Source organism: Geotrypetes seraphini, chromosome 3, assembly GCF_902459505.1.
Source record: "Geotrypetes seraphini chromosome 3, aGeoSer1.1, whole genome shotgun sequence".
NCBI classification, from domain to species: domain Eukaryota; kingdom Metazoa; phylum Chordata; class Amphibia; order Gymnophiona; family Dermophiidae; genus Geotrypetes; species Geotrypetes seraphini.
The window spans coordinates 375,058,021-375,084,423 of record NC_047086.1 but is presented as its reverse complement, the minus strand read 5'-3'; the positions used below and the strand labels follow the sequence as shown (position 1 = coordinate 375,084,423).

Sequence of the window (26,403 nt, the reverse complement as noted above, 5' to 3'; positions counted from 1 at the left end):
CTTGGAATATGAAAAACGACTTAAGAGACTGGGATTGTTCCTCCTTGAGAAAAGGAGACTGCAAGGGGATATGATCGAGACTTTCAAAATACTGAAAGGAATTGACAAAATAGAGCAGGGAAAAAAATTATTTACAATGTCCAATGTGACACAGACAAGAGGACATGGACGCAATAAGTGGTGGACACCTGGAATGCTCTCCCAGAGGAGGTTATTGCGGAATCCACCGTTCTAGGATTTAAAAGCAAACTAGATGCACATCTCCTTACGAGAGGCATAGAGGGATATGGGTGACTAAAATTAGCCAGGTATACACCTGGCTGGGCCTCCGCGTGTGCGAATCGCTGGACTGAAGGTCTGATCCGGAGATGGCAGTTCTTATGTTCTTATTATTTCATATGCTGTGCATCCACTCCTTCTTGGCATGGGGAACGAGACATTTCACAAGCTGCTGAATTTATAGCCCCCATAGGCAATTGCCTTAGACTACCTGTAAACATCCAGATATTTGTCTAAAAATTCCAACCAAAGAAGAGAATTTAAATCTTGTTCAAATACAAATGATACAAGTAATATAAATCATTCCAGATCTTCCACTGATGAATTTTCTAAAAATTTTGTTACAGTTCCAAAGTCCAATTCATTTTCCCCCATTTGCTCTCTCCTTTGTTCATTTCCAAAAAGTGTTGCTTCCATTTTTATTCGAGGAAACAGGCAAGATGTAAACATTTATAAGAGGGAATTTTTTCCCAAGTAAAACAAGTATTTCAATATATCTACCAAATATCTATCAATTTAGGGCAAATTTAAATAAATGCCAGTTCAATCTCCTATTAAAGTTCTCCAGCTGTTCAATTTTCTTATGTAGCATTACATTATCTTTGACCAGGTCTGTCACTTCCTGAGTAGATTTTACATAATCATTTATTTGTTGAATCGGCACTATAAAGTTAATTTTAATAGATTTCATGGTACCAATTAAATGAGTCACTCACAAATGCAGATAAAGTCTTGGATAGCACCACATCCACCTTGGTCAGCACTCATCACACGCCATACAGCATCACTCCACGCAGGGTTAAAGATTGAACTCTGCCTCCGGAGGGATACTGACTGCGACTTCTACATTCAGCTCCTCTCTGCATGTCTGCTGGCCATGTGGGTATATTACAGGCTAGAGGAGAAAAAAAGAATATTCCAATCCCAAGCTCTCTTACACTCCTCTGTCAGACTGAGCAGCAGACACTCCAACTCTTAACTATTACAGAGGTCCCAGTGGCATAGCACTTAATGGTCTTTTGCACTAGGGCTTGAAGTTCAAGCCGCAGAGGCTGCAGGTTAAATTACCATGCTCCTCTTCGTATGAACAAGGCAACAAAGGAAGCAAAAATGGAGCATGCAGAGCGGAGCACACTCGGGTATGTGCAGCCATCTTGACTTTGCCCCCTGGGGGGGATTAGTTTTTAAGGGTGGGAACTTGAAGAGAGTTTGACAGGAAGAAGTTGCCAACTGCTACATTTCACTATCTACAGAAGCTGAACTCCTTCTCCCAAAGAAATGAATTGGGTCCTATTTGGGTGGGGAGATGCTTATTTCTCTGGAACCACCAAGTGCAATTTAGCCTATTTTCAAATTTGTTTGCATATTTTACTAGTTTTCCCGCCGAAACCAAGTTTCAGCACAGTTCATTATATTTTTGGACAGTTATTTGGCTTCCAGACAGAGAGAGGGCAGACAGGTATTCTCAACCCCTTCTGTATAATTCTTTCCAACTTCTATTGGGTTGAAAAAAAAAAAAATAATAATGAATTTCTATCCCAAAACACTAATTTTATGAAGTGTCTAAAAGTAGATGGCTGCCTGTACTGCCCAGCCATTATTCTCTTAAAGAAGTTTAAAATTTTTACCAATGTTCAGCAAGTTAAAAAGTTCCCCTAGTCTAAATATAACATCAAAATAAACCAAATTTATTACATTACTTTCACCACAGTTTCAGGGTTTCAGTTTGACAGCTGCCCTTTAATCCTTGATGGATGTATATAATTTCATGACAAGCTCATCTGAGGCTTAAAATGTTGCCGGGGAGGTGGGAGACAAACATTCACTTGAAGCATACAATACCTGACATCAGTGATCATCTTTTTGTGAGGCAAGTAAGTAAAAATAAGAGGAAAAGAAGGCTGCTTTGGTTCTCAAAAGTAGTAGCTGAGACAGTAAGGAATAAGAGGTTAGCTTTCATAAACTACTAAATATTGCAGAAAGAGGAAGACAAGCAAAAATATCTGGAAACATTTAGAGAGGCTGATCAAGAAGTCAGGAAAGCAAAGATACAAATGGAAGAAAGAAAAGCTGAGCCATTCAGAAAGCCACCTCCTCGGTACTGCTCAGCGGCAGAAGCCAGAACTCGCGGCAGCGACCAGCTGGGTTAGCAGCGGGGCAGAAGCATGGAGAGGGATGCTGCGGGAGATGAATGCTGGTTGGCCCGACACGGATTGCGGCGGTGGTAGCTTTGGAACCTGTTCCCTGATGGCGGCAGCAGTGGCTTGGGGGAGGGCAGGGAGAAAGAAAGAAAGGGGACAGGCAGGGAGACAGAAGGAAATAAGGGAAACAGAAAGAAAGAAAGGGGGCATGAAGAGAGAAAAAAAAGAAAGGAGGGCAGGGAGAAAAAAAGGGCAGGGAGAGGGGAAGAAAAAGTTGGGGGATGGAATGAGGTCTGGAGGAGAGGAAGCATACAGGCTGAAAGAAGGGAAGAAAGATTGGAATCACAGTAGAGAATGGCACGTGGACCGTTTTCCGCGGTATAACACGGGTCACTGCAGTAAATCTGCAGGAATGGAGACATTTGCAACTGGTTTACCGCAGGAATGGGGACAAGACCTTTCACCGCCCCATGGGAGCGGTGAAAAGCCTTACTCCTGTGGTAAAAAATTGTGCCCATGTCAGACTCGGCATCTTCTCCCCAGCTCTTCTTGCGCCTATTTTACCTTCAGGAGCCTGTCATGCCACGATGAAGACAGAAGGAACCTAAAACCAAAGCCTGAGACCAATGTGATTTGAAAAATAAAATTTCTAGACAACAAAAAGAAAAAAAATTAATTTATTTTATATTTTGTGATTAGAATATTTCAGATTTGAAATATGTATCCTGCTAGAGCTAGTATTAGACATAACTGGGGACTGCAAAGTCCAGGCTGTGCTTCTTTAGCTTCCAGTTGGCTTAGGGCTCTCTCTCTGACCAGGGGGCAGTTGCCCTAGTTGCACTCCCCTAACATTATTCTTGCCATGTGTGACTAAAGTATTCTATTAGCTTGATTTTTCTATGTAGCATTCTGTAGTAATTTGGTTTGTTCAGTTTTCACTATAGTGAAGGGGATATTTGTGAAAGGGAGGTTAGATGGGTTTTGTTGATCCTTGTTCTGTATATTTGTGTTTATAAAATGACAATTGTACAGAATATTGTCTCTTTTTATATTTAAAAAAAATAAGTTCAATATAAAATCACAACTATTCGAGGCTTATGCGAATGGAGATTTGACAGTTTGCAGGGTGGGGACAGGGACTGAGCTCACGGGACGGGGCAGGGATGGGGCAGGAACGGTGATATTTTTTTCCCCGTGTCATTCTCTAATGCACAGTCAGAAGAAGAAAGTGCAACCAGAGACTCATGAAATCACCAGACAACAAAAGGTAGGAAAAATGATTTTATTTTCAATTTAGTGATCAAAATATGTCCGTTTTGAGAATTTATATCTGCTGTCTATATTTTGCACTATGGCCCCCTTTTTACTAAACCGCAATAGCGTTTTTTAGCACAGGGAGCCTATGAGCGTTGAGAGCAGTGCGGGGCATTCAGCGCAGCTCCCTGCGCTAAAAACTGCTATCGCGGTTTAGTAAAAAGGGAGAAGGGGTATATTTGTCTATTTTTGTATGGTTGTTACTGAGGTGACAGTGCATAGAGTCATCTGCCTTGACCTCTTTGAAAAAAAACCGGAATATAAATGATAATTAACATTTTCTCTGCGTACAGTGTGCTTTGTTTTTTTTAAATTATTTTATTGTTGGTAGATCATTTTGACTTGGTCATTTTAAAAGTAGCTTGCAAGCCCAAAATGTGTGGGCACCCCTGCACTAGATAAACTATTGCTTGCAGTCCTTGAAATCAGCATTTTCTGACCCCTTAATGTTACTGCCCTTGTCACCTTCTGAGAAGGCTTACTGACACTACCAGTTTATATTTGAGCTAACACCATCCCGCACCCACCATATGCCTCCACAGTACTGCCCTGGTGGTCCAATGGTGCAGGGAGCCGGAGATGCCATCAATTCCTCCCTCCAGGTGACTTTGTGCAACTAGCCTGTCCCTCCTCTCCCAGTCACCCTGTAGGCCTACTTTATGTCCCCGGTGGTCCAGCCATGAGGCCGGGGCAGGAGCGATCCCTTTACGATCCTGCCCAGAAGTCTCCATAGTGGAAAAAATGACTGCCACAAGATCTGCAGTGGGTCTGGGAAGGTGGACAGATTGTCTGTCTGCCCCACTGGACCGCCATGGCAGTACTGCAGGCCCGTGGTGGGTGGGAATTGTGGGAAGGGGGGGCCATTTCGGGAAGGGGGGCAGATTGGTTGGCTGTTTGGCTGCAGAGCCGGCAGACAGGACACCAGGGAAGGGTTGAGGGGTTGCTTCTGCCCTGTACCTTAATATAAACTAAAACTAAACTAAACTAAAACTTAGCTTTATATACCTGGTCATCAACCAGAGGAAGCTCGACACGGTTAACAATAATTAATAAAGATATGCTAGAATTGCAAGGAGATTAACTTTCAAAATGTTTAGCAAATTGAAAATTTTTTAAAGATTTACAAAGGACTGGAAAGGACTGGGACATCTCAAATTAAAGGAAGTTCATTCCATAATTGGGAAAATTTAAAAGCCAAAGAGAGGATGAAATTCTTGACTCCTTTAGTTCTTTTCCTAAAAGGGAGGGAAAGTTTAAATTGTTGAGTGCCTCTTGCTTAAGAAAATCTGTAAACCCCCTTTTTCTTTTAGTGGGGGGGGGGAAAACTTACCTTGGTTTATTTTTGAATTGGTTTATATTTGAGTATATACGGTAGAAGAAAACAGAAAAGCTTTTCTGAAGGTGGTGCTGAGCAAGACCCTAGAGGTAGTAGGAGGTGAGTTGGAAATAATACTTGGAGGTCAATAGAGACAACCACTGACTTCCAGGCTGTACAACATAGAACATTTCTCAGATTCATAGGGAAAACAACATTTTAAAGCTATTTTGCATGGAGGCTGTGTGTGGAAAGAAGCATTTTTTAAAATTTCCTTTTCAACAAGGCAAGCAGGTTTTGAGACATCCCATGAAGTTGGTGAATGTGAGCCAAGAAAAGTAGACTGGCAGCTGCTTCTACTATGCCAGCCTGCAGAGTTATGGAATGACACTCAGGATAAGTCTGGAAGGGACCTCCATCTAACCTTTAAGACCCACAAGGCTCAATGACAGCTGGAGCAGGCAATGTGAGGGAGATGAAAAGGGCATATAACAAGGAAAAAAAATAAACAATTCTCTCACTGTATAAATATTTAACCTATCTTTTAGTGCCATATAGTCCCAAAGAACATAACAATAGGAGGAATTTTTTTTCACTCGGAGAATAGTTAAGTTCTGGAACGTGTTGCCAGAGGATGTGGTAAGAGCGGATAGTGTAGCTAGTTTTAAGAAAGGTTTGGACAAGTTCCTGAAGGAAAAGTCCATAGTCTGTTATTGAGAAAGACATGGGGGAAGCCACTGCTTGCCCTGTATCAGTAGCATGGAATATTGCTACTCCTTGGGTTTTGGCCATGTACTAGTGACCTGGATTGGTCACCATGAGAATGGGCTACTGGGCTTGATGGACCATTAGTCTGTCCCAGTAAGGCTATTCTTATGTTATGTTAATTTTGCCTTATTTCAGTTGGTTAAATTTTAATGCTTCTGTAAAAGTAAGTCTAGTGTTTTGCTATGACAGAGCTTTAACACTGCAGGTCTTTATCAATCACAATGCAACATTATTACATTACATTAGGGATTTCTATTCCAACATAGCATAAAAGGGAAGATTAGGTTCTTGCCTTGATAATCTTCTTTCTAGTATAAAGGAACATGAGCCTTGATCAGTGGGTTATTCACCTCTACCAGTGAGTTTTTGTAGGAGAAACAGCTTTTTAGCTCCACCAACTTGTGTCAGTGGGCAGTCCCCATCTCCTCAGTTCATACCAAAGTAATTGATCACCCTTAGAGAAGAAATAACAAGGAGGGCACAGGGAACTCCCCAACCAAGTCAAGTCTTTTCTGCTCTGTAACAAAAACAATTAATTAAACCCCTTGAAAACTTAATCCAACCAATGTGGACCCAAACAAGCCACCTATCTGTGTGCAATCAACACTCACATTTATACAGCTATTATAGGTTCTCCTTTGGACTTTGCCATAACGAGTTATCACATCACTTATTGTACTTGTTGGACAGTCAAAAAACAATCTACATACCCTCTTGACTGCTCCATGGCAAGCATTTGGAGACACACATATATGTCTGAGACAGGAAGCAGGCTAAATTGATATCCGATAGGGTGGGAGTCAAGACTCATGTTCCTTTATACTGGAAAGAAAATTGAGGTAAGAACCTAATCTTCCTTTCCAGTGCAAAAGGAACATGAATCTTAACCAATGGAATGTACCAAAGCTGTGCCCTGGGTCTAGGACAGGGAAGATGAGCCTGCTGCTAGCACCAAGGACCCAAAAGCAGCGTACATTTATGTCTTCACGTCCACTCTGTAAAGCTTTGTGAAAATTTGGAGATTGGATCATGTAGCTGCTCTACAAATCTCTTCGGGTGTAACTGCTTGGGATTCTTCCCTAAAGAAACCACACTTCTGGAGGAATGTGCCTTCAAGGAGATTGGCAGCTGTTTACCACAGCCAATGTAGTCAAACCAAACAGCTATGTGGATCCATCTGGAAATTGAAGCCTTATATGCTGGCTTCCCCAGTCTGCTAGGACTAGTGATCCCAAAAAAGATGATCTGAAAGATGAAAATAATTTGTCACTTCAATATAAAGGAGAAGAGCTTTCCTTATGTCCAGTAACTGCAAAACTTTGCCCTTTTTCTTTACACCTGGAATGGAGGCAGTCAGACTCCCTGACTGACATGGAACACCAACAATACCTTTGACAGAAAGGAAGGCACCCTGTGTAGAGACACACCAGTCTCTGTAAATCTGAGGAACGGCTCTCTACATGACAGAGCTTGACATTCCAAAACCCTTCTTGTCGAGGCAATAGCTATCAAGAAAACCATCTTGATGGTCAGATCCATTATTGACAACTCTTGCAAAGGCTCATATAGGGCTCTACTGGGACCCGTTAATAGAATGACATGATGACAGAATTCGTCACCGTTCCCACAGATAACCACGGCAAACCATCCTCATGTCATTAATTAAGGAGAGAGAGAAGAGTCAGAGTAAGAATGGGTGCAACCACTGACCCTCAAAGCCTTGCATTGAAGAATGCTGCTGTAGAAGGATCGAGGTTGAGATAAGACACTAATGAATGTAATGGGATGGTTTCCTGGAGTTATCCACAGGATGGGAATGGTGATGAATTTTGTTACTATGTCATTCTCTAGCCCGTATCACAATAAGATTTCATGTTGGAAATGGCTGTCACAGAGGAGGATACAAATGCAATGCTCCCTTCAGAGAACCTGGACACATCTGGATGGGAAGCCAAAGACCCTTTCTCCACTCAAGCCTTAAGGCATGAGAGGCTTGCATCTGCCAAGTTCTTTTGGAGACCATCCTGAAGACATTAAAAGGACCGCAGAAATCAGAACCCTAAAAGGCTCCACCTTCTGTTCCGCACACCATTGCTGAAAAGTCTTCCAAGCCATAGTCTGTTTTTTAGATCATAGGAGGGTAGCTATAACCCCCTGTGAATATTGTTTCTTCTTTAGGGCTGCACGCTCAAGAGCCATGCCATAAGCCCAAAGTGTGGACTCTCCAGGGCAACTGGACCCTGCGAAAGCAGCATTGATAGCACTGGTAGTTTCTAAGATACTTGCCCTGCTATAGCTGAATCAGATTTGCATACCATGTGCGAAGTAGCCAATCCAGTGCACGAGAATCCCCACCCCTTGATGAGTTGCTATTCTTCAAATAATCTGGCCTATCCTTGGTCATGGGGAAATAAGCAAAACAGCGCCTTTGTTGGCCACGGTTATATCCTGGCATCTATGCCAGCGTTTCCCAAATCTAGTTTGTGGCTGAAGTAACGAGACGCTTTCTTGTTGACCGCCGATGCCATTAGAATTACTCTACCTTTCCTAGGAAGTGGCACCTACTTTATAACTTATACTACCAGCAAATCCACCCTAGGTAGCACAAATAACTTCTGGAACTCAGAAGTCAATGTGTATACTTTTGTCATGGCTCTGGCAAACCTCAAGGGGGCCCTCTGGTGTCTCTCATTGCTCCATTAGCATCATGGTGATCTCTGGATACGAAAGAAAAAAATGTGGACTGGGTCTCAGAACTGCTCATAAGAGAGATTTGAACCATGGAAGCCTGAGGCGGTTCCAACATAACTCCCTCAGAGATACTGTAATGACTTCCATTAAGTCTGCTGGTTTAAAGAGTCTGCCTGGTCCAGGGCTGCCACAGACACTTGACTGGTAGTGCCCACTTGTAACCCAGAATCCTCTAAACCTGAAGATTCACTTTGTGGGAGCAAAGGAATCAAACCTGATCCCCAGTTATCCCAGTCCTTTTCCAACTGGATTTCTGGTTCCTGCAGAATATTTTTCCACAAATGATCAGTGATCTGTAAGACAAAAAAAACAAACACACAGTCACCGGCATACTTCCAGGCTATGCAGATGATCCTGAATATGTCATATAAGCTTCAATCATTGCATTCACAAAATCAGAGTCAAATCCCTGAACTAGATCTCCTAAGCACCTCCACAGGAACGTTCCTCGTCTCCTCATGGATTACAAGGTGTCTGCACATTTGCAATTTGACACCAAGTCGCAATTTGAGAGCTCTAGGAAGGATTTTAACCCAATATTCAAACTTCCTGTGACTATAAGATCCTGGAGGGACCACAGAAGGCTAAGCCTAGTGCTCCCAAATCCATAAAAATTGATTATTAGTAAAACTGAAGTTATGAGGCAGATAAAGGCTTTTGAAATAAAATCAGCTAAAACAAACAGCCCATGAGAGCTAGATAAAAGTTTCAAAAACTCAGAAAAGTGATTTTTGGAAGTGGGGGTCCTTACCGGAACGCCCAGAGACCCTCGAAACATTCATTTTTTAACCATCCTAAAGTCTCCCATAGACAATAATACTAGACTGTACTCAGACAACTGCCTGGTGCTGTGCCTGCATCAGCTCACACTGCAGCTGGACAAAGAAGTTTCTGCCTCTGATAAGCACATAAAAACCTCCAGAAGTTTGTCTCTTTGGGCTGCCTTTTAGACAGGTTCTGAGAGCCTGAAACCCTCAATCCCACTAGCAAATCACGTGTCTTTGAGGGGGAGAATGCAGCCAGCACAGTTCTGTGGACCAACAGAGGGCCACTCAGCCTTTGCTCAACTGTCTGATAAACCAGGGGCGAGTTGAGCTCCCAGGAGAATGCACCCCGAGCCATCCTAAGTGTTAGTGCAGACCAGCTAAGTAGGTGCCCTGCAAAAGGGTTGCCTACCTAGCTACGGCCCTCTGAACTAGAGGCTTTATCTTTTCCTGGAAAATCTTGTAAAGTTTGAGGTCAAACACTCCCATACTTAACCAAGTGCTGCACCCTGTTTCATATTCCCCAGTTTCACTGCTGAGGATACGCCTAAGAATCAAAAATTCAAGCGAAGCCTAGGTAGACAGCAGGTACTACAATTAGACTGAGTATGCTAATTGATAACCATGAAATGATGTGTGTGTGGCACCACTGATCGACATGAATAGTAATAAAGAAATGCCTCTTTCTGTTAAGCAAAACACAATTGGATTTGTAAATTTAGATCCTATAGGTAAAACATTTTTCTCCGTTTAAAATGGATTTTGCTCATAGAGCCAGGATGCCAATCTGCCAACAGAATCTTTCCACTGGCTTCTGTAGGCATTATTTAACTAAAGTACTACCAATTAGAAACACAGAAACACAATGGCAGCTGAAGGTCCAATGGCCCTCCGCAGGATCCACTATCTCCTCCTCTCTCTAAGAGATCCTACATGCCTGTCCCACATTTTCTTGAATTCAGACACTTTCTGTCTCCACCACCAAGAGACTATTCCACACATCTACCATCCTTTCTGTAAAAAAAGGTATTTCCTTAGATTACACCTGAGCCCATCGCTTCTTAACTTCATCCTATGCCCTCCCATTCTGGAACCTCCTTTCAAATGAAATACTCACCTCATGCGCATTTATATCACATAGGTATTTAAATATCTCTATCATATCTCACCTCTCCCTCCTTTCCTCTAAAATATACATATTGAGATCTGAATTGCCTCTGACACCCCCCCACCCCAACATCCATATATAATTATTTCCAAGTTGGTGTAATATAAATTAAATTATTTGTGATCAGTTTGCTATGTTTCAGCCATGTACTACAGTGTATAGTCATGAACCCTGACAGTAAGAACACACGTATCAAAACTTTGACAAATTAGGAATCATTTAGCAAAAAAAACAAAAAACAACCTTACACACAAATTGTTTTGAGGGAAGATATGTGGGTTGTTATTAAAAAAAAAAAAAAATTGTCATCGGATACTTTCTTCCATTACCAGGGTCCATTTTAGTTCATTTCAGTACAGCACATTTTTATCAGAGGCAATTTTCCTGTACTTTGGTTATACTGACATCTGGTGGCACTTAGAACCGCAAGGAAATTCCATTACTAGCACCAGTATTGTGGCTGCTGTTTGAGTCCACTCGAGTACTGCAGAAATAAGGGGCTAAGACAATTGTAGATAAGGATATTCTACTGGACTAGTTTTCAAGAGCTAAAAATAGTCAAACACTATCTTTTGGCCTTTTGACTTTTGAGTTTACTGGTTAGGTTACTCTTTGATACACATGGACAAGAATTTTCACAGTATACATGGCTAAATAATAAGATACGTTCAAGCAATAATCCAAATAGCTGATGGAGGAAGGGGTTCATTTGTTTTTACATTATTAATAGAAAAATAAAAATATGGAACTTTCTGAACCATTTTCTTGACAGATTAAAAGTGAGCCATAGAAACCTGAGGAAAAAATACAAACTTCCATGAAAAACTGGAGTTATTCAGCTACCCCTGGTGGGACTTTGATTGTACTAGACTTTGACATAGACAGACAAGTGGATGCCTCTGACTTGAATTTAATTTAGTTACATAGAAACATAGAAGATGACGTCAGAAAAGGGCTACAGCCCATCAAGTCTGCCCACTCTGCTTACCCACCCCCTGTCTATGCCCTAATGACCCAATTTCCTTATCTTGACCCTCGTAGGGATCCCACATGGGTATCCCATTTATTCTTAAAGTCTGGCACGCTGTCTGCCTCCATCACCTGCACTAGTTATAGGCGGATATCAGATTATCAACATCAATTACTACAATATACATCAATAATCTGGTTTTATAAAACATAGATCAATGAAAATAATTATCATAAAATTGTGTATAACCTAAATGGTCTTTTGTTATTTAAATATTTAATAAAAAGCCAAGTTTTTCAATGCTTGTTTTTAGAGATTTAATATATAACAGTAGGGAACTCCATTGCTGAGCTCCACTCCCAGTTATAGGCCCAGATGCACAAAACTCTCACACCACACGGGAGTAATTTTTCTTTTACTAGTGATGCTCAGCACAATAGCATACAAATTATATGCATGTTATTCGTGCAGAGCATTGCCAGTAAAATGAGGAAGAACTGTACCTGGCACTTGCTCAGAAGAGCAAATGTTAGCACAGCTCCTCCTGCCTATTAAAAAAATAAAATAAAGCATCCTCTGCTCTCCCTGCTTATAAGCCAATCAGAATAAATTTTCAACTGTGGCTAAAACACTCTTCAAGCCTTCCCTTGTAATATCTTGTTCAACATGCAAAAGTGCGGAAGGTCTCAAAACATTTTCAAAATAAACAGTAGCTTGTATCTCACGGACCTCAGTGGTAACGTCTGCATGCCACTAAACTTTTAGAACATGCAGAATCAATGGCACCCCTAATCGTCATTGGTCCCTTATATTTTTTAACATTTTTAAAGATAATTTTGTTTTAAATTTATATTTCAAAAACGTATTGCTTATCTTTAGCTACGCGGGTGGGGATACGCACTCCGACGTAGACTACGTTTCGCCCCTCCAGGCTGTATCAAGGAATCCCCCTGCAAAGTAGTAAAATATATTATATATATTGTATATAATAGTGTCAATTCACTATAATAGTTTTAACATAATTCTGAACAGTATATAGTTAATTAGGTTACCTCAAATATACCAGCTCATGCTCCCCGCGTCAGGTTTAAAGACAGGAAACATGGTCGCGGCGTTCACAAATTTAAATACCCTAAATCCTTTTCAAAACGTGATGACATCAGTCTTAGCGTAAAACAACGCCCCCTTTTTTTCCTTTTTGGCCTCATAGTAAAGTAGTCCATTCTATTTCGGCATTCAAGCCAGTAGGAGTCACTGAATTTAAAGAATAGATCCATTTTTGCTCCTTATAGACTCTAAGAGTAAACTAAACTATAAGGAGCAAAAATGGATCTATTCTTTAAATTCAGTGACTCCTACTGGCTTGAATGCCGAAATAGAATGGACTACTTTACTATGAGGCCAAAAAGAAAAAAAAGGGGGGCGTTGTTTTACGCTAAGACTGATGTCATCACGTTTTGAAAAGGATTTAGGGTATTTAAATGTGTGAACGCCGCGGCCATGTTTCCTGTCTTTAAACCTGACGCGGGGAGCATGAGCTGGTATATTTGAGGTAACCTAATTAACTATATATTGTTCAGAATTATGTTAAAACTATTATAGTGAATTGACACTATTATATACAATATATATAATATATTTTACTACTTTGCAGGGGGATTCCTTGATACAACCCGGAGGGGCGAAACGTAGTCTACGTCGGAGTGCATATCCCCATCCGCGTAGCTAAAGATAAGTAATGGTCAGGTCATCCTATATAATAAAACGCTAGCCGTGCATGCGCACTCCTGCCTGCGTGCTTCCGTGATCCGCAGGCAGGAGAGCGGATGCGCGGTTAGGGCCCACACTGGAGCGCTGTGGCCGACCCAGGATCGTGGGAGGATGCGCCGCGCAAAGTGTTGCACACATACTGGAGGGGGAGGGACATACCGGTTCTGCACATACCGGCACAAACCTCCCTCCAGCGTTGGCAGCCGCAGCACGCTAAACAGGTTGCTTCGGGCTTTCTCCTGCAGTTGAGTCCCTCTGCCGCGTCACTGATGACATCATCAATGACGCGACAGAGGGACTCAATGGCAGAAAAAAGCCGCGAAGCAGCCTGTTTAGCGTGCTGCGGCTGCCAACGCTGGAGGGAGGTTTGATATTAAAGTCATCTTGCTGGGAGGGTCGCAGAGTCATCAGGGGTTGGGCTGGGAGGAGAGAGAAGCGTCTGCCTCGGGTGCTTCAGGCAGCAGCAGCGTTTACAATTCGCTGCTGTTGCTGGCTTCAGGCCTTCCTCTCTGGCCGGTCCTGCCTACTTCCTGTTTTCATAAAGACAGGAACGGCCAGAGAGAAAGACCTGAAGCCATCAACAGCAATGAATTGTGAATGCTGCTGCTGCCCAATGAAGTAGTTAAATGAGGAAAGGGAGCAGAGGGGGGAGAGAATGGCTTGGAGGGAAGGAGGAAGGTATGCCAGACCAAGGGAAAAGAAAGGAGGAGATGGAGAGAGACCATATGGAACAGAGAGAGAGAGGGCGGACACTGGATGGAAAGAGAAGAGAGGGGCAAGACAGAGGGTGAACAGTAGATGGAAGGGGTAGAGAGAGGGAGACACACCGAATGGAAGTGTGGAGGACAGGGGGAGCAGACGTTGGAAGGAAGTGGGGAGGAGAAAGAAAAAGGCCACATGCAGGATTGAGGGAAGAGGATAGAGTTAGAAATAAAGATAGACAGACAGGGGGCCAGGGAAAGACACAGACAGAAAGAATGACAGCGTCCAAGGAGAGAGAGACAAATTTAAAAAAACAAAACAAAACAGACAGACAGACATCTACTCTAGCTCCCGTTAATATAACGGGCTAAAACACTAGTACTATATTAAAACTTCTAGCCAATATAATACAGCACACTGTTGGGGGAAAAAAAATCCTAGGGTATGCTGAATGTAGAACACTCATACAAAACAGAAATGTATTGATGGGTCATAACAGGTATATGACAGTTTGAGAAACGGATGCTTCTGTTGGATTATTTATAAGTAGAAACTGATGAAACTGGAGGCATTACAAATGCAAGCTCTAATTCAAGGTTTTAACAGTCAGAGCAGGAAAGATAGCTTTAATTTGATTTCCCTCAGAATAACTCAGTTACTTACAGACAATCTCACCCATGTTCCCCTTGCAGTTTGCAAAAACAATTTCAAGCGCATCCCATACACTAGATTTTCTTGACTGACATCGTGAGCATCGAAGCTGTTATTTGGAATGTTCTAATGCATGTTTAATGTATTTATATTGTGCCGACGTTGTATCGTATCAAAACACATTATGGCCCAGATTCTATAAATGGCACCGTTGTCGGCAGCCGCCTTAAAAAGTGGCCTCCGATTGCGTGTCAATCGTGCAACGGCACCATTTTGAGAATCACGCCTTCAAGAAAGGTAGGCGCCAGAAACGTAGGCCAAGGTTTTCAAGGCCTACATTTCCGGTGCCTTCCTTTGATGCGACTCAAGCCTAATGTCACTTCCGACATTAGCCACGCCTAACAGTGGTGTTAGGCATCTTAAAGCGCCTCCGTAAGTGCGATTCTGACACCATTTTTTAAGCGCCTTGAAATTTCTATTAAAGGTCTTTTAAATGGAGTTTTGCACTCAAGTGCCGGTAGAGCGCCTACCAGCATCTAAGTTAAGGGGCCATTTATAGACTATGAACCTATGTGAATGTTCTTCCCTCTGCCTATTATGCTGAATCACTTATATATTAACATTTATCATATTTAAGTTATGTGAATGTTCCACTGTGCAGTTTCAATGTGTCGGGACCGGGTTCAATCAATTTTTTGGATACAAATTGTTTTCTGACTATATTGATATTTATTTCTTATGATTGTCCATTAAAGATTTGGCATCTTGTACATCACCACTGCAGTTTTTGCTTTTGATTTTTGACTCGATTTCTCACTGCAGTTCTGTTGGATTCTTTGTTGTTGCTATTCCTCATATTGTATCATATCATTGCTATTATTAGAATTTATTTTACTTACATTCAAGGTTCACCTCAGTGTTGGTATTTAATACTTACATTCAAGGTTCACCTCAGTGTTGGTATTTAATACTTACATTCAAGGTTCACCTCAGTGTTGGTATTTAATACTTACATTCAAGGTTCACCTCAGTGTTGGTATTTAATACTTACATTCAAGGTTCACCTCAGTGTTGGTATTTAATACTTACATTCAAGGTTCACCTCAGTGTTGGTATTTAATACTTACATTCAAGGTTCACCTCAGTGTTGGTATTTAATACTTACATTCAAGGTTCACCTCAGTGTTGGTATTTAATACTTACATTCAAGGTTCACCTCAGTGTTGGTATTTAATACTTACATTCAAGGTTCACCTCAGTGTTGGTATTTAATACTTACATTCAAGGTTCACCTCAGTGTTGGTATTTAATACTTACATTCAAGGTTCACCTCAGTGTTGGTATTTAATACTTACATTCAAGGTTCACCTCAGTGTTGGTATTTAATACTTACATTCAAGGTTCACCTCAGTGTTGGTATTTAATACTTACATTCAAGGTTCACCTCAGTGTTGGTATTTAATACTTACATTCAAGGTTCACCTCAGTGTTGGTATTTAATACTTACATTCAAGGTTCACCTCAGTGTTGGTATTTAATACTTACATTCAAGGTTCACCTCAGTGTTGGTATTTAATACTTACATTCAAGGTTCACCTCAGTGTTGGTATTTAATACTTACATTCAAGGTTCACCTCAGTGTTGGTATTTAATATTTACATTCAAGGTTCACCTCAGTGTTGGTATTTAATATTTACATTCAAGGTTCACCTCAGTGTTGGTATTTAATACTTACATTCAAGGTTCACCTCAGTGTTGGTATTTAATACTTACATTCAAGGTTCACCTCAGTGTTGGTATTTAATACTTACATTCAAGGTTCACCTCAGTGTTGGTATTTAATACTTACATTCAAGGTTCACCTCAGTGTTGGTATTTAATACTTACATTCAAGGTTCACCTCAGTGTTGGTATTTAATACTTACATTCAAGGTTCACCTCAGTGTTGGTATTTAATACTTACATTCAAGGTTCACCTCAGTGTTGGTATTTAATACTTATTCAGTTCAGGTATACTTACATTCAAGGTTCACCTCAGTGTTGGTATTTAATACTTACATTCAAGGTTCACCTCAGTGTTGGTATTTAATACTTACATTCAAGGTTCACCTCAGTGTTGGCATTTAATACTTACATTCAAGGTTCACCTCAGTGTTGGTATTTAATACTTACATTCAAGGTTCACCTCAGTGTTGGCATTTAATACTTACATTCAAGGTTCACCTCAGTGTTGGCATTTAATACTTACATTTGGTCACTTACTATTGTTACACTGTTAACACATTTGAAAAGTTGTTTATGTCAAGATTACCTATTGTACACTACCTTGAGTTAATCTCTTCATAAAGGCAATTAATAAATCCCAATAAATAAAATTATTCAACCTGTGTAACTAATTCCCTAGGAGTGGCGTAACTACAGCATGTTTGAAGGAATTGGTACAGTCGCAGTAGAGAGTGATAGGTTAAGGATATGGCAAATAGCAGGGATGACAGTAGGAGAGATGTTGATCAGTAGATGAGTGAGGATGGGATCAGAGGACCGGTACCGAGTTTGGAGTAGGAGAGAAAATGTGCAGTTTCCTCCTCCGTGATTTCACGGAAGGAAGGCGGCAAGGGTCAGTGGAGGATTGGCAGGACAGAAAAGAGGGAGAGGCGGAGGCAAATTTGGTCGAGAACTCAACGTTAATCCTTATGAACCCTGTCGTGGATGTACTCAGCCACAGCCTGGGGAGAAAGCGAAGGAAAAGTCAGAAATGAGGCACAAAAGGGAACCCAGGAGTTCAAAACAAATTCCAACAGTACAAAGAGGGGAGCCGAATTAGTCTGTTGGAGACTGAGATAAGACTGGATTGCTAGGGGGGGGTAGTCTATCCTAATATTCAAGTTTGTTCTCAGTCTCCACCTGATGGTAGCAGTGAGGTATATAACCCATTCGTAAGGACTATAATGGTCTACCAGGCGCTACAGAAAATATATAAATTTGTGGCTGGATTTCTTACTGCTCAGTCACTAATTCTACTGAGAAAGAACATAAAAACAGCCATACTGAGTTAAACTGATGGTCCATCTAGCCCAGTTTCCTGTTTCTAACAGTGGCCAATCCAGGTCACAGTACCTGCATCTATCTCAATAGCAGACTATGAACTTTGCCTCCAGGAACTTTTCCAAAACCTTTCTTAAACCGAGGGGGCATGCGATGACGCTACTAAATAGTAGATTTAGAACAAACCGGAGAATGTGGTGAAATCAGTTAGCTTAACAATGTTTGGATAATTTCCTAAAAGAGAAGTCCATAGGCCATTATTGAGATGGCTTGGGGAAATCCACTGCTTATTCCTCCTAAGCAGCATAAAATCTGTTTTAGTACTTGAGATCTAGCTAGGTACTTGGAACCTGGTTTGGCCACAGCAGGAAACAGGATGCTGGGCTTGATGGACGTTTCGGTCTGTCCCAGTTTGGCAATTCCTATGTTCTTAAGATATCATTTTGGTTTCATCCTCACTGATCTAGTTTTTTGCATGTTTAATTATATATTGTTCACTTCACCACACAAAATATATTCAGAAACCCCACTGTACCTGAGGTAATCCGAGACAGTTTCCTGTTATTTAACGGAAAAAAGGCCTCAGTTCTTTCCAGGGATTGTTGTCACCAAAAAACATCTTTGGTCTACAAAAACTCCGTATGAAAGGTTAACATATTCTTTAAAAAGTATTCTTATTTAAAAACTCAGTAACAGTTCATAGGGAAACTTATCTTCAAAGGTGCTCTATCCTCCGGACGTGGTTTAAATCTTAGCGGTCCAAGTTATTCTCCCAGTACTGCTGTCACTCTATTGCCTGGGAGAAAAAAAAACAAAATTCCCGACAGGCCCCCGTTGCGCACTTTCTAAAAGAGAATCATTGAAGCGGCAATTCGATTGTTCAATAATTTCCCCTGACGCAGCAAGAAGTGCGAAGCAGGGCCTGTCGGGAATTCTTTTTTTTTTTTTCTCCCAGGCAATAGAGTGACAGCAGTACTGGGAGAATAACATGGACGGCTAAGATTTAAACCACGTCCGGAGGATAGAGCACCTTTGAAGATAAGTTTCCCTATGAACTGTTACTGAGTTTTTAAATAAGAATACTATTTAAAGAATATATTAACCTTTCATACAGTTTTTGTAGACCAAAGATGTTTTTTCCTATATAACTGTACAGTACAGCTAACAGAGATTTTCCAGGTGACAACAATCCCTGGAAAGAACCGAGGTCTTTTCTCCGTTAAATAATAGGAAACTGTCTCAGGATTACCTCAGGTACAGTGGGGTTTCTGAATATATTTTGTGTGGTGAAGTGAACTTTCTATATATTCAGCTTGTATTTAGTATTTTTTTGTCATAATTATATATTGTGTCATATTTTTAAACATTTATTTATACTACTATACACACACATATTGTATATTTATCGACATAAGTTTATGAAAGGAATTATACATGTATATATTTATATCTATTTTTAATCATTACCTTTACGTATTGTTTTACTTTTTATAAATACGTATTGGGAATCCTGAGGCAGGCAGATTCTCTGCTGATACACTGTTCCATGTTGAATGAATGATTATATGCTCTGTGCTAATAAACTTCTTTTGCTATTGAAAGTCCATTGTCTATACCCAATTTGCCATTAATATCATGAACGCAATTTTCCATGGAAAGTAGGGGCTGACCCAGAAACCCAAATAAAGGGGATTTATTCAGTTTCTCCGAGATGTGTATGGCTTCTCAGCTACCTCTTCCTGACAGGATATAGTCAATTTATTTGCCCAATACATCATTTATTCTGCTGGGTAAATTTATATACATATTACACAGTATCTGCTCGCTTTATAGTCCTACCCACCCTTCAACCAAACATTTCCAGCATTATGTTAGAATTCCCACGCTGTAACTCACCCACAAATAGTGCTGTGTTCTGATGAGTGATCTGGTTAGGATTAGCTCCAGCTTTTAAAAGGATTTTGGCACTTTTGACACATCCACCTTTAGCAGCAAGATGCAGTGAAGTCCACCCCTCAAACGTTTTCGATGTTATGTAAGCTGAAGAATCACCTAAAAGATTATAACATTATTCTTAGAGAACACTTCTAATACAGTAGAAAGATCAAATTCAAGATAGGAAACCTTCCACTAGAGAGGGATTTGTTATTGTGTAATTTGTCTAACTGTTTTAAGTGCATTTAAGGCCTTGGCTATGATTATTTAAGATCTCACTTGGAGTGGTACCTTCTGCTCGTTCATTCTAATCATCCCTAATCGGCTTTCATGATCGTGCCACTTTTGAGACATCTTTGATTATTTTCTCTCAGGCAAAGGACCTTCACATGCATGAGTCCCTCTGCTATTCATTTAGAAGTCTCATTCGTTAGATTATATGTAAAAATACCTTGAAGAAGACCACACCATTTCACATTTGTTAGGTTTAAAGCCCTTTTGAAAAGCCATTTTTCTCTTTAGCATATTGGTTCTAACCCCTAATCATTCCCAGAAATCAGATGATCAGCTGTCCTCTTTTTTTGTTGTGTTGTTTTTTTGTTTTTTTGTGGGGGGAAGGAATGATAGCTCTTATAAGCACTTTGTTTTCTTTCCTATTATGACATTAGAGTTAACTTTCATATTGATGATTTAATTTAGTCTGTACACAGCAGGTCAGAAAAGGCAGTAGAACTAGTTTTTAAGACACAAACATTTAGAATTCAAGTCCAGATGATGCTTGAGCCATTTCATAAGCTGATAAAAGTTGTAGGTGGTTGGTAATGCATTTAGGCGACAGTGCCACAACTCGGCACCTCTGTTTAGGTACAAGGGACATGCAATGGAAGCTATTCTACAATGGAATCTGGGTGTCCGGGTTCCATTATAGAATACTGTACAAGCATTGACCCAGTATCTGCACACCCATTTACATACCCACAGTCATACCAGCCATAGACCTGGCATAAATGCAGATGCTTAAAAGCAGCAGGGACATACATAGCTTACAATATTCTCTGTGTTATGTGCATGGAAGCCCAGCCCATGCAAACTATTTTTTATTTTATTTATTATCGATGAATTAGGCAAAATCCTGTCTTATTTTCTCTTTTTCACTAATATATTATATTATTTAATGTTCTATGAGGATCTTAATAAAAGAAATCACTAGGACACCTGGATTCTAAATATTATTTAGGGATATATAAGCCTCAAGTGCTCGTGGCAATCTGATATTAAGAACTAGTCTTTTTCAAAGTTGCCTATTGCGAGCTATCATTGGTTTTTTATTTATCCTCCTATATTGGATTACACTCTTAATTCATATTTCTTTTATTTCAATGTGAGTGTCGAGGAATCCCATTAGAGGTGACTGGATAGTCTGGTGCATCACCTAGAAAATCAAAAGCACCAGACTATCCAGTCACCTCTAATGGGATTCCTAGACATTCACATTGAATAAGCTAAGTATATAGCAATGGTAGAAAGCCTAAGGAACCCATGAATATTGATAAGTGACTTTACAATAAGCAGGTGATTGGGATTATGAAAGAAAGACTAACACTCTATAAAGGATAAAAAAAAATAAAACATCATCAAAAAAGGTATCACGACCAGGACGAAGGAGGTCATCATGCCGCTGTATCGCGCAATGGTGCGCCCGCACCTGGAGTACTGTGTTCAATACTGGTCGCCGTACCTCAAGAAGGACATGGCGGTACTCGAGGGAGTGCAGAGGAGGGCGACTAAACTGATAAGAGGTATGGAAAATTTTTCATAAGCTGACAGGTTAAAAATGCTGGGGCTGTTCTCCCTGGAAAAGAGGAGACTTAGAGGGGACATGATAGAAACCTTCAAAATCCTAAAGGGCATAGAGAAAGTGGATAAGGACAGATTCTTCAATCTGTGGGGAGCCACAAGCACTAAGGGTCACTCGGAGAAATTGAAAGGGGACAGGTTTAGAACAAATGCTAGGAAGTTCTTTTTTACCCAGAGGGTGGTGGACACCTGGAACACGCTTCCGGAGGAAGTGATAAGCCAGAACTCGGTACAGGGGTTCAAGGAAGGTTTGGATAGGTTCCTGGAGGATAAGGGGATAGAGGGGTACAGATAGAACTTGAGGTAGGTTATAGAAGTGGTCAGAAACCACTTCACAGGTCGCGGACCTGATGGGCCACCGAGGGAGCGGACCCCTGGGCGAGATGGACCTCTGGTCTGACCCAGTGGAGGCAACTTCTTATGTTCTTATGTTTAAATATGAATATCATGCAACAACCTCTGGGTATATATAAACAAAAGTTCTGAGCCAGCAGTGGCAATTCTTATGCTTTTATGTAACAAGCACCTACACTTAAAAAAAAGCTGCCACCACTAATTCCTCACTTTCATGTGAATTTCATCAAGTATTATTCTTCATTATATCCTTCCTTGTGAATTATAGATAAAAGTTACTTTCCTGAAAAATGCAGATCTACAGATTCAACACGGACCCCCGTTTCATCACAACTGTGTATTAGGGGTTAAAAAAGAAAGTCTCTCTTCTTACAATCGCCTGTATTAGCGTATAGCCTGTGACATTCACCACTTCATTGTTGAAGGCATCCGACAGCACAGACAAGCAGCACTCTTTAAACAGAAATATACAATCTAAGCAGGCCAATCACTCGTGTCCATTAAATAAGATGGCAGTTGGACTCCTGACATTGGGCCTGCTCCTTAGTTGGGGAAATGATCACCATCTCTACTTTTCCTCACCTAATGTACATCCCCATATTTTCAATGGGAAGGAGACTGCTCCAAACTTGCCAGAGCTTTAATTTGCACCTTTTTAAAAGCTTGCATAAGAATAGGGCTCAAGTTTTTACCATCTATCAAAACAAATGTCTAGTCGGTGTACAATATAAAAAGATCGTAAGGGACAATTAAAATAGGTAAATAAAAGCAATATTTTATCAAACAAGACACTAGGAATTATTAAAAAGGAATGGTTAACAAGACTAGACCAGAATCTCTTCCTTTTGTAATCTGCCTAGAAACCCAAGGTATTCGAGGAATAAAAGAAACTAATGTAATATAAAGATATTATAATGCCTCTATATCGGTCCATGGTGTGACCTCATCTGGAGTATTGCGTTCAGTTCTGGTCTCTTTATCTCAAGAAAAATATAACAGCCCTAGAAAAGGTTCAAAGAAGAGCGACCAAGATAATAAAGGGGATAGATCTCCTCTCATATGAGGAAAGACTAAAAAGGTTAGGGCTCTCCTCCTTGGAAAAGAGATGGCTGAGGGAAGATATGATTGAAGTCTACAAAATCCTGAGTGGAGTAGAACGGGTGCAAGTGGATCGATTCTTCACTCCGTTAAAAATTACAAAGCCTAGGGGGGACACTCGATAAAACTGCAGGGAAACACTTTTAAAACCAATAGGAAGAAATATTTTTTCACTCAGAGAATAGTTAAGCTCTGGAACGCATTGCCAGAGGTTGTGGTAAAAGCAGAGCTGGTTTTAAGGAAGGTTTGGACAAATTCCTGGAGGAAAAGTCCATAGTGTGTTAAGACATGGGGGGAAGCCTCTGTTTATCCTGGAGGAAGCCTCTGCTTGCCCTGGCTCAGTAGCATGAATGTTGCTACTCTTTGGTTTTGGCCAGGTACTTCTGACCTGGATTGGCCACCATGAGAATAGGCTACTGGGCTTGATGGACCATTGGTCTGACCCAGTAAGGCTATTCTTATGTTCTTATCTAAAATGCTATGCATATTAATGCCCATTATATGAAAAATAAAGTCCCACATCTAGAGGACAGTCAGATTGTGAGCCTGCTGGAACAGATAGGGAAAATGCTTAGAGTACTTGATTACAACATAAGATCTGGCAGCAACTAGCACTACGGGCTCAACTTGAAGTAAGCTGGCCTCTATAGGCAAAAAACTACACCGAACCACCCCTGGGCAGCTCATTATTTCTGAGTCCATAATGACAAGATTCATTACATAGGGTAGAACTCAGGCTTACAGAAAACTAGATTAAAGGGTTCGGATTTTTAACTCTATGACTTTTGAATAATTCAAGGAAAGTGACATTCAAGTACACTAGGTATTTCCTTGTTCCCAGAGAGTTTACAATCTAAGGCCCCTTTTTATGAAGCCGCGTTAGGCTTTTTTTTTTTTTTTTTTTTTTAAATCGCCGGCTGCAGCAGTATTAGCTCCGATGCTCATAGGAATTCTTTTGAGCATTAGAGCTTTTACTGCCTCGGCTGGCAATAAAAAAAAGCCTAACGCGGCTTCATAAAAGGGGAGGTAAGTTTGTACATGAGACAATGGAAGATTAAGCGATTTGCCCCAAATCAAGAGGAGCAGCAGTGGGATTTGAATCTGGTTTCCCTACTTCCCAGCCTGCTGCCCTCACCATCAGGCTACTCGTCCACGTGGGGGGGGGGGGGGAAAGCAACATCGTCAGACACCGAGGGAACACAGTTCTGGCAACTCTAATGTCTTCAATGCCTCTAGAGTTGGGACAAATCCCAGAGTACTGGAGATGGGTAGATATGGTTCCTGTAGAAAAAGAGAGGGAGAAGATGGGGGAACCACAAGCCAATTAGTCTGACCTCCATAATGAGTAAGTTAATGGAAATTGCTGCTAAAACCTGAGGGTGGGACTGTTTCTGAAATTCACTTAGGCAGTATGGTTATACCAAAACAAGGTCTTGTGAGATGAAGCAGATCAATTTCTTTGACTAGATAACCCAAGAGCTGGATCAGAAGATCGTGCTAGACATGCTGACCAGATGACCACTGGAGGGATTAAGCAATGATCCCACCCCCCCAAAATATGAATAAAATAGTACGGACCGGTCTGCAGAATAACATCTGGTATGGGAAAGGTTAGTAGGGCATGACATAGGTGTCTTAAGTAGCCTGGTGGAGGGGCTAACGAGCCATAGAGAGGAGGACCCAAGCCCATAAGACTCTTACCATTATATTTATGGTGGAAAATGCGAGTCAATCAAAACCCACAAAAATCATACTTTATTTCCATATAGGTGCTGCCTTCAGCCATAAGGGCTATTGGGGTTGAAGACAAGTGGGTATAGCAGGTTTTGGGAGAGTTTTGGAGGGTTCAGCATATATTATAAGGGGGTTATAGCAAAATGTATATCCGACGCCCTTTATGTAAAGTTCACAGCAGTGCCCCACTGTTCTATTGGGATGTCTATGTGACCAGTCCATTATAATACTGGGCCTTCCCACATACAAATGGTCTAGATTTCGATGTTTTCAACTTGAACTCGGATGTTTCTGTGGCCTTACACTTCCCACCATAAATGTAGTGGTTAGAGCAGGGGTGTCCAATGTCGGTCCTCGAGGGCCGCAATCCAGTCGGGTTTTCAGGATTTCCCCAATGAATATGTACGAGATCTATTAGCATACAATGAAAGCAGTGCATGCAAATAGATCTCATGCATATTCATTGGGGAAATCCTGAAAACCCGACTGGATTGCGGCCCTCGAGGACCGACATTGGACACCCCTGGGTTAGAGTGTCTTATGGGCCTGGATCCTCCTCTCAATGGCTCGTTAGCCCCTCCACCAGGCTACCTAAGACATCTATGTGATGCCCTACTAACCTTTCCCATACCAGATGCTGCTGTTCTACAGACAATTATGTTTTATTCATATTTTGGGGGGTGGGAGGGGGATCATTACTTAATCCCTCCAGTTATCATCTGGTCAGTTTAGGTAACTTTTTGGCACAAAGACACTTCTAAAACAGGTCTAGCTCAGAACATTTAAGCGCCGTCTAGGACAGGGGTGGGCAACTTCAATCCTTGGGGGCCAGAATCCAGTCGGGTTTTCAGGATTCCCCCAATGACTATGCATGAGATCTATTTGCATGCACTGCGTTCAATGCATATTCATTGGGGAAATCCTGAAAACCCAACTGGATTCCGGCCATTGAGGACCGGAGTTGCCCACCTCTGGTCTAGGACATCCTATAAAAGGTTTAATTATTGCCGCAAAACATCAAGTCTAACACAGTCCACAGCCCGCTCAAATCACACCTTTAACACCCCCCCTCCCCCTGAGTTTGACATTTTAGAACATCTAAGTTCTTTGTTTTGATTATCAGCACTTGGACGTTTTGCAGAGTGCCAATTTTTGGACATTTTTGTGTTTTGAAAATGCCCCTATTTGTCAAATAAGATTTTAAGCCAAAAGCAGCAGGGTTCATATTTGAGCTGGAAAACCCCAAGAGAACAGTTATAGGGAGCAAAGTTCTTTTGTATTCAAAAGAAGAGTAAGATCTGGGGTTAAATGTATCGAGGATCTTGAGGTGACCAAATAGTTTCAAAAGGAAATAGGAAAACCCAGGACACTTGAGGCATTGGGAAAAAATGGTCAGCAGGAAAGTGGTGATTGTGCCATTCTATAAATCTCTGTAGTATTGGGTGCAATTCTGGAGACCACACTTTCAAAATGATTAACTTCAATGGTCAATGATCATCATAAAGAACACGGTGACAAGACTTAAAGATCTTAATATGTACACCTGGGAGGAGAGGCACAATAGGAAAGACATGAAAAAGATATTTAAATACCTATAAAGGATCAGATAGAAGTCAGGCCTTTTTCACTGGAAAGGAGGCTCTGGAATGAGGAGCAGAGGACAAAAGAGGTACAATCAGTACTACTTAAGAAAATATATCTTTACAAAAACAGAAATAGACCTGTGAGAAAGAGCTTCCCAGAGGTGCAGTGGATAGGAAGTATCAGAAAGCAAGAAGCAAGCACCT

General features: G+C 41.0%; 1 protein-coding gene across 1 annotated transcript in view; it reads right to left on the bottom strand.

Moving 5' to 3' along the window:
- The window catches only part of ASB3 (ankyrin repeat and SOCS box containing 3), a 109,820-nt gene that overhangs the window by 78,454 nt on the left and 4,963 nt on the right, over window positions 1-26,403 (bottom strand). The window contains exon 3 of the mRNA XM_033938548.1: window positions 19,535-19,690. Coding sequence (XP_033794439.1) covers window positions 19,535-19,690 — 156 coding nt within the window. The remainder of the gene's footprint in view (window positions 1-19,534; window positions 19,691-26,403) is intronic.